This window comes from Trichechus manatus, unplaced genomic scaffold (assembly GCF_000243295.1).
Source record: "Trichechus manatus latirostris isolate Lorelei unplaced genomic scaffold, TriManLat1.0 scaffold00065, whole genome shotgun sequence".
Classification (NCBI taxonomy): domain Eukaryota; kingdom Metazoa; phylum Chordata; class Mammalia; order Sirenia; family Trichechidae; genus Trichechus; species Trichechus manatus.
In genome coordinates this window covers 9,141,017-9,154,530 of record NW_004444001.1, presented here as the reverse complement: position 1 = coordinate 9,154,530, position 13,514 = coordinate 9,141,017, and the positions used below count along the sequence as shown (strand labels likewise).

The 13,514-nt window shown below is 39.0% G+C and overlaps 1 protein-coding gene across 2 annotated transcripts in view; it reads right to left on the bottom strand.

Annotated features, from left to right (window-relative positions):
• The window catches only part of POLH (DNA polymerase eta), a 34,551-nt gene that overhangs the window by 5,284 nt on the left and 15,753 nt on the right, over nucleotides 1–13,514 (bottom strand). For both annotated transcript variants that reach the window (XM_004379498.2, XM_012556451.2), the window contains 5 exons: nucleotides 9,167–9,336; nucleotides 7,483–7,586; nucleotides 6,018–6,137; nucleotides 4,392–4,515; nucleotides 3,795–3,860 (listed from right to left, as the gene is read on the bottom strand). In XM_004379498.2, the coding sequence (XP_004379555.1) occupies nucleotides 3,795–3,860; nucleotides 4,392–4,515; nucleotides 6,018–6,137; nucleotides 7,483–7,586; nucleotides 9,167–9,336 (584 nt within the window). The remainder of the gene's footprint in view (nucleotides 1–3,794; nucleotides 3,861–4,391; nucleotides 4,516–6,017; nucleotides 6,138–7,482; nucleotides 7,587–9,166; nucleotides 9,337–13,514) is intronic.

The window sequence follows — 13,514 nt, the reverse complement described above, 5'->3', positions numbered from 1 at the left end:
CAGCAACAATCTTGGGGGTAAACAGATACAAAGCAGGGTATGGAGATTGAATGAGTATACGTTTGTACAGATTTGTATAAGTTGAGAGAACACAAATTGGCAATTACAAAGGAATCTTTGCCAACTAAAAACATTAAACTATAACCAAATGCCTGCTATGTACCAGGAGCTGTCCAGGCACTAGAAATCCAGGAGAGAACAAAATAAAGTCCAGGCTGTGATGGGTCTTAATGTGATAGTGGGGGCTAAAGATAATAAGCAAGTAGACATGGAGTAGAAGTGACAAAGAGAAGTGCTATGAAAACAATAAAGCAGAGTAAGGCAGAGAATGATGGAGGCTGCTGATGTTGATAGGGTGGTTGGGGAAGGCTTCTTGGAGGAGCTGAAATGTATGCAGAGAACTGAATAAAGTGAGGGAGCAAATGTTAGGAATATATAAGCAGAGATTTTCCAGGCTGAAGGAATAATAAGTGCAAAGGTGTTGAGGTAGAAGCTTCCTTGGTGTGTTAGAAAAAAAGGGAAAGAGGTCCAAATGGCTAGAGTGGAGTGAGTGAGGGGGAGAGGATAGGAGATGAAGTCAGAAGTAGCCAGAGATCAGATCATATTGGGCTTTGTAGAATAAAAGACAAAATAAATCCTTAACATGGATTAAGTGTGAAAGGGAAGTCACTGGAATGTTTTAAATAATAAAGTGACAGGATCTGCTATGTCCAAATTTCTTTTTGACAGAAAGTCCTTTAAAGCTTAAAGTTAGATAAATATTCAGGGATCTGCCACTGTGCTGCACTGGATACAAACTGGCAAGAAAAGTTCTCCAGGTGGCTTATAAGAAAGGGAGAGGAGACACCTAGTGGCAAAGTCAAATAGGCTGATAATAATTGGAATCATATCCCACTTGCCTAGCAGAACATTCACCACAAATTCCAGCTAACAAGAGCAAACAGGTAGTTTTAGATTCTTTCCAGACAGTATACAGTTGACTTGTAGGATTTCCAGATATTTCAAAAAGACAGAATATATCAAACAATACCATTAAGAAAGTGAAAAAACTACCTACATATTGGCAAATCAGACATCTGACAAGGGACCTGTATCCAGAATATATAAAGAACTCTTACAACTCAATAATAAATAGTAGCCTAATTTTAAAAATGGACAAGGGATCTCAGTATACCTTTCTCCAAAGAAAATATACAAATGGCCATAGGCACATGAAAAGATGTTCAACATCATCCACCATCAGGATGCAAATCCAAACCACAATGAGATACCATTTAACACTCACAACCAGTAACAAGGAGTCCTGGTGGCTGGCAGTTTGAATCCACCAGCTACTCCTTGGAAACCCTATGTGGCAGTTCTGCTCTGTCCTACAGGGTGACTATGAGTCGGAATAGACTTGACGGCACTGGGTTTGGTTTGGATCAGTAACCAAAGGAGCCCTGGTGGCACGGTGGTTAAAGCACTCAGCTGCTAACCAAAAGGTTAGCAGTTCAAAACCACCAGCCACTCTGTGGGAGAAAGATGTGGCAGTCTGCTTCTGTAAACACAGCCTTGGAAACCCTGTGTGGGTAGTTCTACTCTGTCCTACAGGGTCACTATGAGTAGGAATTGACTCGACGGAGTGGGTTTTGTTTGGTTTACCAGTAACCAGCTGCCTCTGAGTCAGTTCCAACTCGTGGTGACCCCATGTGTGCAGAGTAGAACTGTGTTCCACAGGGTTTTCAATGGCTGATTTTTAGGGAGGAGATCGCCAGGACTTGCTTCCGAGGTGCCTCTAGGTGGACTCACACCTTCAATCTTTCAGTTAGCAGCTGAGTGCATTAACCGTTTTGCACCACCCAGGGACTCCACTAGCAGGACTAAATAAAAAAGACAGAATAACAAGTGTTGGTGAAGATGTGGAAAAACTGGAACCCTCATACACTGTTAGTGGGATTGTAAATGGTGCAGCTACTTTGGAAAAACAGTTTGGCATTTCCTCAAAATGCTAAACATAAGAGTTACCACATAACCCAGCAATTCTACTCCTAGGTATGTAGCCAAGAGAAATGAAAACATGTCTACTACAAAACTTGTACATGAATGTTCATAATAGCATTTATAACAGCTAAAAAATGGAAACAACGCAAATGTCCATCTACTGATGAATGGATAAACAAATGGATATATCCATACAATGGAATATTATTCAGGCATAAAAAGGAATGAAGTAGTGATACATACAACATGCATGAATCTTTGCTAAGTCAAAGACCTAGTCACAAAAAGACCACATACTGTGTTATTCCATTTATATGAAATATCCAGAATAGGCAGATCTATTGAGACAGAAAGTAGACTAGTGGTTGCCTAGGGCTAGGGGGTGGAGAGTGGAGAAATGGGAAGTGACTGATATTAGTTACAGGGCTTCTTTTTGGGGTGATAAAAATGTTCTAAAATTGATTGTGGTGATGGCTGTACAACTCTGGAATATACTAGAAACCACTGAACTTTAAATAGGTGAATTTCATAGTATGTGAAATGTGTATTAATAAAGCTGTTTTTTTTTTTTTTAAAGAGCAAAACCATAATGAGATACCACTTTGTAACTACAAGGATGGCTATAATAAAAAAAAATTTTTTAAAAAGGGAAATTACAAGTGTTGAAAAAGATGTGGAGAAACTGGAACCCTCATACATTGCTGGTGGGAATGTAAAATGGAGCAGCTGCTGTAGAAAACAATCTGGTGGATCCTCAAAAAGATATAGAATTACCATATGACCCAGCAGTTGCACTCCCAGGTATATGGAAAACAAGGACTCAAACAGATCCTTGCACGCCAGTGTTCACTGCAGCATTATTCACAATAGCCAAGTGTCCATCAAGAGATGAATAGATAAACAAAATGTGGTATATCCATACAATAGAATATTATTCAGCCATAAAAAGGAAGTTCTGATACATGCTATAACATGAATGAACCTTAAAAACATGCTAATATGCCAGACACAAAAGGACACATATGATTCCACTTATATGAAATATCTAGAATAGGCAAATTCATAGAAAGGTACCAGGGCCAAGGGCGGTAGGGGATGGAATGTGAAGTTATTATTTAATGGGTACAGAGTTTCTGTTTGGGATGATGACAAAGTTTTGGAAATAGTGGAGATGGTTACACAACACAGTGAATGTAATTAATGCCACTGAATTGTATACTTAAAAATGGTTAAAATAGCAAGTTTTATGTTATATATATCTTACCACAATAAAGAAAAGACACAACATGCATGAACCTTTATATATATGGAATATATATATATAAATATATATGGAAAGGATAAAGAAATTAAGCACTTCAGTTATCAAATCTATGACTTAATACTCGATCTCTGAAAACTACCACTATTCTTGTGTTACACGGACTATAAAGTCCAATAATTTACAGTCCAATCCTAAATATCCTGCTTAATGGCTATATACTCTGAGTCAAAAGTTGATGAAGGACCACTATATATTCACAGTTGCAGTCAGAGTTAGATAAAAAAGATAGATCCAAAATGGTAATGTAGGAGATGGAGCTAGACTTAGCTCTTATGTTCACAGGTCCAGGCTTTAAAAAATCATGCTGAGTTTCATGGGTCTATGTTGGAAAAAGATAAAAGATTTTTAAAAATTTCCTAGGGTGATACTTTTTTGTATCTTTATTCCTATTCCATAAAGTAAAAAACAAAACAAAACAAAACAAAAAACCAACAACTGCTGTTTAAATCCCAAAGCCCACTCCAAGAATAAAGAAAGAAAATCTTACGTAATTTCGGTCCTTGGTCAGTCTCTCCTCTAGTTCCTGGGCTAATTGCAAAAGCCACCATTGTACCTAAAAAGTGGTGTTAAGATTTTAATCTTTCATTTAAAACTCTAGGTCTGTTATAGAACTAGTTGCTGGATTTGTTCAGGTCTCCCCCAGATGAACGTGTACACCAAAGACTCCCCTATAACCAAGGGATCACCGGACAATAGAAATCTTCTCAGTACTCTGACCTGCCCTAACTAAAGAGTTTCTTTTCCTGCTGGCATACCAGGAGGTGAATTTCAGGCATGCTCGAGATCTTAGAAAAAAGAAAAGACACAAACCTGAGGCACAATAAGTTTCCACCTACCAAAAAAATTGAATTCTAGTTTGAATTTTAGTCAGTTCCATTTTATTTCTTTTTAGGTGGAAGCCAGGGAGTGGGGAGGAGGTAATAAATCACAAGTTAAACAAGCCAATTTTCAGTATAAGAAAGGAACTTCTATTCCTTTCATACTTTACATTTCCAGCATAAAGTTCCCATCTAACCTATTAAACCCTACACAGCTATCAACACCTACCCACTAACCCCCATAAAAGAGGCAGTTTTCTGCCTACCTGTTCCCGAGTAGCCAGGGCCATTTTTCCTGGGAAGTTCTTGCCACAGCCAATGGTTTTGGGTATTTGCCTGGGTCTAACTGGATCATGTTCAATCCCTCGGCACATGGCATATAGCCAAGACCTAATAAAACCAGCAAAAAACACTGAGGTGAAAGTAAATGGTTATTCTTGTTAAAATATATTACCCTTTTATTCCTCTCATAAAAAAGGAAAAATTTGTCTGAAATGAGGTGTACCTGACCTCTGACACTGAATCCCTGCCCCTCGCATTGAATTTCAGTGCCATATAATAATTGGCTTCCTACAGCCAAGTCATCATTTGTATTTTTGCTATGGAAAAGTGCCAAGCAAGCCACAGATTCATATCTCCAAGGTTTTTTTGTGCTTTGTTAAGGCCTGAACACAAAGATAAGGAGCCCTGGTGGTCAGTGGTTAAAGCGCTCGGCTGCTAACCAAAAAAAGGTCAGCAGTTGAAACCCACCAGCCGCTCTATGGGAGAAAGATGTGGGAGTCTGCTTCCATAAAGATTTACAGCCTTGGAAACCCTATAGGACGGTTCTACTCTGTCCTATAGGGTCACTATGAGTCAGAATTAACAGCAACGGGTTTGTTTTCTGGTAAACACAAGATATTAAGGAACATCTTAGCACATATAAATGATGTAATAGTACAGTCAGTTCTCATTATTTGTGGTAGTTATGTTCTATAAAGTCAATACAAACAATTAGTGAATATGAACCACTGCTTCTAGTAGCACAGTGGTTAAGAGCTCGGCTGCTAACCAAAAGGTCAACAGTTCGAATCCACCAACCATTCCTTGGAGACCCTATGGGGCAGTTCTCCTCTGTCCTATAGGGTTGCTATGAGTCAGAATCAGAATCGACTCAATGGCATGGTGGGGGAGGCTTCTAGGCAAACACAAGGTTAGATTCCTGTTAGCTTCTGGTCACAACATTTTGTCAACTGACCAATATATAACCCTGTTTTACGTGTGTTTCTGTTTAAGGACGCCTTATTTTTGTTTATTCATTAACATTGAATTCATGGCCGACAGCACTATAACTCACGCTTGAACAAAGCTTATCTAATGTAAGGCACATCACAGCCTTCTTGGGCTTAGGAACACTTCAGCACTATACTTGTCCATTTTAAACAGCAAAATCACCAACAAAAAGCAAAAAATAATGTGGAAAACTGTGAAAAAGACACTTGTTTCCAGTATGAGAGCTGAAACAAGAAGGCAGAGCTGGGAACATGGGTTTTGGGCGACATTGCGCATGTCTATGAACGACCATGACAGCACCATGAGTATTGATTTTGGGGTTACAAATAAATGTTACCAAGTAGGCAAATGCACAAAAACAGAATCCATGAATAATGAGGATCGTCTATATATCCAGGTTTTAAAGTAACAATTTCTAGCTATCAACCCACCCAGGTACATGGAAAAACTACTCTAGAATGATAGGTAGGCCGTAGTGACCTAGTATTTTAAAGTTAAGATGGACCAATGAAATTCCCCAAAGAAACAAATATTAATGGAAGGATTGTTTTACTAGACACTTTTGTCTATATCTGAATTCCATAACTTAAACATTATGTTTGAAAACATGAATCACTTACCCATTCTTCTCCCCAAAATGACTCTGGAGCTGGGATTCAGTGAACTGGGTCAGTTCACCCATATATTCTATCCCCAGGATTTCAATGACAGAGGCCCCTAGCTTTCCTCCGAGATTACGGCTGATAAAAAAAGGAGACAAATAATATATAGGTCATATCATAAATATCTGGTTAGAATAAGGCATTCTGCTTCTGTAACTAGGTCTGCAAACGGTTCAGGGAAAATTAAGAGTATTGGTCTTAATTTGCCAGCGTAAGTCTAAGTGATTCTGGGAATTCAGTGATATTCTGGGAGTTAGGACCTAGGAAGAAGCTTAACAGTAGTATAAACAAAATGTCACCAATTAGCTACCAAGTCAACTATATACAAAATTTTTAATTGTACAGGTTCTACTGTCCCATTTGGGGATTAAAATTCCAACCCCAAAACAAATCCCTTGACTAAAACCTTCTATAGTTAAGAATATGGTCAAGATTCTTTAGCCTGGCCTTCAAGGCCCTCTATAATCTGTCCTTCCACAACCTATCTTTTCAGTCCTACTTCCAGTTACTTCTTCTCTAGCTAAACTGATTTACCACCACCCATCTGTTAGATTGCATACTATAGTGGCTTATGTGTTGCTCTGATGCTGGAAACTATGTCACCAGTATTTCATATACCAGCAGGATCACCTATGACCACCCAGGTTTCTGCAGCACTTCCAGGCTAAGACAGACTAGGAAGAAAGGCCTGGCAATCTACCTCTGAAAATTAGCCAATGAAAACCCTACGGATCACAATAGAATATTATCCGATATACTGCTGGAGGATGAACCCCCTAAGTTGGAAGGCACTCAAAACATACAGTGGCCACAACAATGGACTCGAGCATACCAATGATCATGAAGATGACCAGGCAACCTTTTGTTCTATTGTACATGGGGCCACCATCGGTCGGAGCTGACTCAAAGGCGACCAACAACAACAAACTGCTTTATGTTCCAGTTCACTGGAAACATCTTGTACTTTCTCCTTTGTGCTCAAAACATTTTCTAAACCAGTATTGCTTTCTTACTCTCATCTGACTCTCCAAATTCTGCCAAACCTCAAAATAAAACCCCATGCCCTTTTCATAAATCCTTCTCAGATTACTCTTCTTGTTTTACAAACTTTGGGAAGTGCCTGCACAATTTATTTAGCAATTATTCATGTGCAGTCTTGTAATGGCATTTTCATTGTTACCTCAAACTGTTACGTCTTGTCTCTTCAATAATATAAGCCCTTGTCAAGGCCACAATTCATAGGGTCAACCTGGTTATGGTATTCATTTGATTTGGCTTCTTTTCTCATGCCTAGTATGGGAGAAATTCAGTAGCCCTGGTACCTATTTGCCCCGGTGTCAATCCTTCCTAAGGAACAAACTATAACCAGAGAGTGCCTTCACATGGGTGTAAATGAAATTTAAGGTGCTCTCTGAATACTTACATTTTGCCAATAGGCATTTGGCTGAAGAGCTGTGGGACTGAACCATGTGAGACCAGGGTCTGGTGGTTGGGTTTGTTTAGTCCACAGGCCAGTTTTGCCAGGACCTGGAGCATGGAAAGTATAAAAACCTCATTACTGTCAACCCCACTCACACAGAGGGTTAGTGAATATTAAAACACACACATACATACGCATAGGTTAAGAGTAGCTAATGGTTTCCACATTGAAAACAAAACCACAACCAGGAATTCAAGACATCTCTAAACCTTGGTACCGCACATCCTCAGTGGAAAATACGACCCATTATCATTATTTTCATTGTTCTTCCCACATCTCTTCCACAGTCAGTTTTCCTTTCATCTTTTTTCCTCCCTATCTTTTCCTGGAGGTCCTTCCACTTCAAGAGGTTTAAAAAGCAGAGAAGCTGCAGAAGAAGCTCAAGTAAGATGCATTTCTCAGTGTGTTCATATGAAAATACTGAAAACAAACTTGTTTTACCCTACAATAATTATTTACATGTCTTTAATGCTCAGTCTATTTGAGTCCTGAATTTTATATAGATTATCATAATTTAGAATCTGTGATAGAGATTGGGCTCACAATCATCCTCTAATAGCAAACACTTTTTATACAGTGTAACAAGACTTCACAATGAAAAGAAAGTTAAATCCTTTAGAACTCAAAGAAGAAGACACTTCAGCGGTATCATTTCACAAATTATAATTGATAGGCAAAGTATAAAAGCATTCTTTAAATTCATTAGATTCTCCAGAAATTTCTACTAGGCCCATTTAGTCTGGTTTATGTTGGAATTTTTGTTTCCCCTCTCCCACCCAACCAGGGAAAAAAAAAAAAAATGCAGGCAAGGTTGGCAACTTACTGGGAGAAGGCAGCAATCAGGGATAATCAAGCACTGCTCAATTATTGAGCCTGGTCAGAAAGGGATGAAGACCCCAGACCTTCATTACAGTTTATTCATACTTAATCAGAAAACCAGTTATTCTGCCCCTGGATTACTGAGTTGTCTGTATTCCCAAAATCAAAACAGTGGTCCAAGTTAATAAGATTTTACTATTCCATTTCTCTTACTGCTTCTATTAGAAAAGGGGGAATAGGCAAAAGCATAAAACAGACAACTCCACATAAGAAAATAAAAGTAAAATAAAAGAAATAGGTGTATATAGTAAAACCTGCAAAAGCCAGAACATGTGTAAGGCAGAAACCTGTCAGATAAGGGGCACTCAAATGTTTTCCACTAAAACAAGCGAAAAAAAAGTGGTAAGACTGCACCCTATCAAAGGCAGAAAACTTGGGAGACCTGGAAAAACAAGGCAGTCCCATCGAGTTCCGGCTCTCACAGGTTTCGCTGTATATAAAAGTTCAAAGACTAGCCTCCTCCTTTCTATGGATAGTTCAGTCATTAAGGAAATATTTTGGATGCAACTATATAAATAAGCGGTTTCTACAAAATTTCCAGCCTGCTTCTTAGGCATAAGTATATGTTTAATGTTGACTCCCATGTTAAAGGATTAATTAGGCCTTATTTGGACCTCAACATGAATTTTAAATACAAATCCATTTCAAATTATATGAATAATGACGTAAATGTCCCATCCATATCCTTGCTATATTTACTAACTAAAGACGTCCATGCTTCTCTTTGAAATCTACTCCTAGTCTTCACCTTATTGTGTGAAATTCCAGCTGAACATTGAAAACCCGTCTGCCTCTCTATGGCTGCTCTCATTTCCTCCACAATCACGGCTCCCATGGTGAGCTGCAGTTCTGGAGAGGCGGTGTTATTAATCTGAAGAGAATCAAGCCATTGAAGTAAGCCTTGTTTTCGCATCTCCTCTGAAAAAGTTGAGAGGTTACAATTAGACATAATTTTTAAAAAATCATTTCATTGTGCTATCTAAGGCGCTTAGATTCTAGGCACTTTATTAGATATGTCTGTTTTTACAAAAAGAAAAAGAAAAAAAGGCAGCCATTTCAGAGGAATGAGTACAAGAGAGATCAATTTTTCCTTTATATCAATTCCAGCTGCCTTAGCTTCAGCAGAGGCTGCACTTTATAGTTCTAATATGCAACAAATATTTTGTATTAATATCATCTTTCACGAGCAATGATTTAAAAGAACATTTGTTTTCTCTCCCCAGTCTTTCCGAACTTTCTTCCTCCCACTTCCCCTTTAACATCCCTAAGTTTTATTGTATTATTCAGTTAGAAAATATTCACAATTAAATCAAGCTTCAGTATAAAATTCACGTTAGTGTTCAGATATTTTTAGAGGCTGAGTCCAGTCGAGTGATTTAAAATCCAGTAAGAAGCACTAGAAGATTTATTCTCCTGACAAGCTATTTAAGTTAGATGTAGCTTTGAACTTCAGGGCTTTGAAAATATCTTAGTATCCAATTAAGAATTAGCCACAATTTTGAAAAGGCACAAAAACATGATTATAGCGGAGCCCTGATGGCACAGTGGTTAAAAGCTTGGCTGCTAACAAAAAGGTCAGCGGTTTGAATCCACCAGCTGCTCCTTGGAAACCCTATGCATCAGTTCTACTCTGTCCTATAGGGTCGCCATGAGTTGGAATCAACTCAACAGCAATGGGTTTGGAATGAGGTATGAACAGGCAAGAAAATACACTCAAAAGTGTCTTGGAGTTATAGAGTGAAGGTTCAGAGATGAGCACTTACAAGGAAAAAATTTCTAACTATGATGATTGCTTACTCTCTCCTTTGCTGGCTTGTCTTCCTCCACTCATACCCAAACCATGGGTACTGATCAGTATTTTCCTCTCTGTATATATGCATTTTCTCCTGGTGAACTGATACTATCTGTCATGGTTTGAATTATGTCCCCCCAAAAATGTGTATATCAGTTTGGCTGGGCCATGATTCCTGGTACTGTGTGATTTCTCTATGTGTTGTAAATCCTGCCTCTATGATGTTAATGAGGGAGGATGGGTGGCAGTTATGTTAGTAAGGCAGGATCTGATCTACAAGACTGGATTGTGTCCTGAGGCAATCTCTTTTTTTTTTGTTTAATTGTTCTTCAGGTGAAGGCTTACAGAACAAATAGTTTCTCAGGAAACAGTAGTACACGTATTGTTTTATGACGTTGGTTAACAACCCCACAACATGTCAACCCTCTAACTTCTCAACCTTTTTTTTTTTGGTGAAAATACACATAGCCAAAGATAAACCATTTCAAAAATTTCTACAGGCACAGTTCAGTGACATTGACTACGCTCTTCCAATTGTGCTGTTATTCTCACTTAAGATGAAGGCTTACAGAACAAAATAGTTTCACATTTAACAGTTACTACAAATGTTGCCCTATGACAATGGTTAACAATCTCACAACACATCAACAATATCCTTACTCAACCTTGTGTTCCCTATCACCAGCTTCCTTGTCCCCTTCTGCCTTCTGGCCCTTGTCACTGGACTACTGTACCGCATTAGTCTCATTTGGTTTTACGGGGCTGTCCACTCCCAGGCTGAACGGTGAACCTCGGAAATGACTTCACCACTGAGCTAAAAGGGTGTCTGGGGGCCATACTCTCAGGGTTTCTCCAGTCTCCTTTACGCCAGTAAATCTGGTCTTTTTTTTGTGAGTTAGAATTATGTTCTACATCTTTCTCCAGGTCTGTCCAGAACCCTCTGTTGTGATCCTGGTCACAGCAGTCAGTGGTGGTAGCCGGGCACCATCTAGCTGTACTGGACTCAGTCTGGTGGAGGCCTTGGTAGCTGTGGACCGTTAGTCCTTCGGACTAATCTTTTCCTTGTATCCTGTTCTCTTCATTCTCCCTTGCTCCCGAAGGGATGAGACCAGTGGAGTATCTTAGGTGGCCGCTCACAGGCTTTTAAGACCCCAGACACTACTCACCAAGGTAGAATGTAGAGCATTGTCTTTATAAGCTGTGTCATGCCAATTGACTGAGGCAATATCTTGAGATATAAAAGACAGAAGTGAGCAGTGAGACAGGGGGACCTCATACCATCAAGAAAGCAGTGCCAGACAAACAAAAAAACTAAACCCATTGCTATCGAGTTGATTCCGACTTACAGCAATTCTATAGGACAAAGTGGAACTGCCCCATTGGGTTTCCAAGGAGTGGCTGGTGGATTTGGGCCACCGACCTTTTGGTTAGCAGCCGAACTCTCAACTACCGTGTCATCAGGGCTCCAAACCAAACAATAGTTTAACTTTTTGAAGAGTGTCTACTTTGAGCATTATGTTCTTCAAATTGACAATAGCAGCTGGAAAGGTCAGATAGGAAGCTTAGGGGGCAATGAGTTTATGTTAATGGAGGAGGAACAACTCAAAAAAGGAGGGTGAGAATGGTTGCACAACTTGAAGAATGTAATAAATGTCACTTAATTGTACATGGAGAAATTGTTGGATTGGTGTTTGTGGTGCTGTGTATATTCTCAACAACGACAAATAAAATAAATCATTAAAAAAAAGAAAGCAGTGCTAGGAGCAGAGCGCGTCCTTTGGACTGGGGTCCCTGCACCGAGAAGCTCCTAGTCCGGGAGAACACTGAAGAGAAGGCCGACAGAGAGAAAAAGCCTTCCCTTGGAGCTGACACCCTGAATTTGGACTTTTAGCCTACTTTGATTGTGAGGAAATAAACTTCTCTTCGTTAAAACCATCCACTTGTGGTATTTCTGTTGTAGCAGCACTAGATGACTAAGACACTATCTTATGTTTCAACTTGCTTATGCTGAGTAAATGCAAATCTTTATCTCCAAACTCTTAAATTGTAATCTCTTATCTCCATCTCCCTACAGAATAACACTTCTTAAATTTTTCACTATACTTTCAAATTAAACATAACTAAAATCAAACTTATTTTACCTTCCTCCTCCCAACCAACTCCCTATTTCTATTAAAGGTTAAAAATGCAGATAATCTTGGCTTCTTTTCTCTCCGTCGTTACTCATTGTGTAGTCATGTAGTCAACAAAGCCTACTTTAAAATACCTCACGTATCCATTGCAATCCACCCTAGTTTATTCAGGTCTTCATCATTCTTGCCTAGACCACATAATTCCTAAACCATCCTTTCCCTGACTGCATTCTACACAATGCCCACAAATTAGGTATTCTTAAATATCAATGTTATCAATCTTATTCCCTGTTCAAAACTGCCATTGTTTCTCTCTTCTCCGGTGAAGAATTTTAATAATTATTTAGGTTCACATTATTTAAGTACCAACTCTGTAGACATTCAGAACCGTCTTCCAAACTAGCTTTTTTTCGGTTTATTTTCCACTAATCCCAAGTTTGGAAACCTTGTGGTGCAGTGGTTATGAGCTATGTCTGCTAACCAAAAGGTCGACAGTTCAAATCTACCAGGCACTCCTTGGAAACTCTAGGGCATTTCTACTCTGTCCTACAGGGTCACTATGAGTCTGAATCCACTCGATGGCAACGGGTTTGGTTGGTTGGGTAATCCCAAGTTTATCTCCTTATAAATTTCCTGAAAATACCATGTTTCTGCCTTAACCAAACCTGTTGCCATCAAGTCAACTCCAATTCATGGCAACCCCATGTACTTAAGAGTAGAACTGTCCTCCGTAAGGTTTTCAATGACTGATTTTTCAGAAGTAGAGCACCAGGCTTTTCTTTTGAGGCACTTCTTATGCTGTCTCCTTGCTTTTACTCCTTAACTCTGTTCTTTTTCCCTTTGCTTAAATAAATCTTACCTATTCTTCAGGGCTCATGTCAAATCTCAGCCATCATGAGGTCTTCTCCAACTATTCTAGCTAACTCTGTAGTGCCACACTAAAGTCCGTTAGCTCTTATCTACAATAGGAAGTACAGCATAATTGTTTAAAAAAAACAAATTTTACAGTCAGGCAAGGTTCAAATATTGGCTTCATAACTTACTAGCTGTGTGACTTTCGGCAAGTTACATAATTCTCTAAGCTTCAGTTTCCTCATTTACAAAATGAAGATGAGGATAGTGCACTTTGCTGTGATGATTAAAAGAAAGAGCTTTTAACATATATTAAGGTA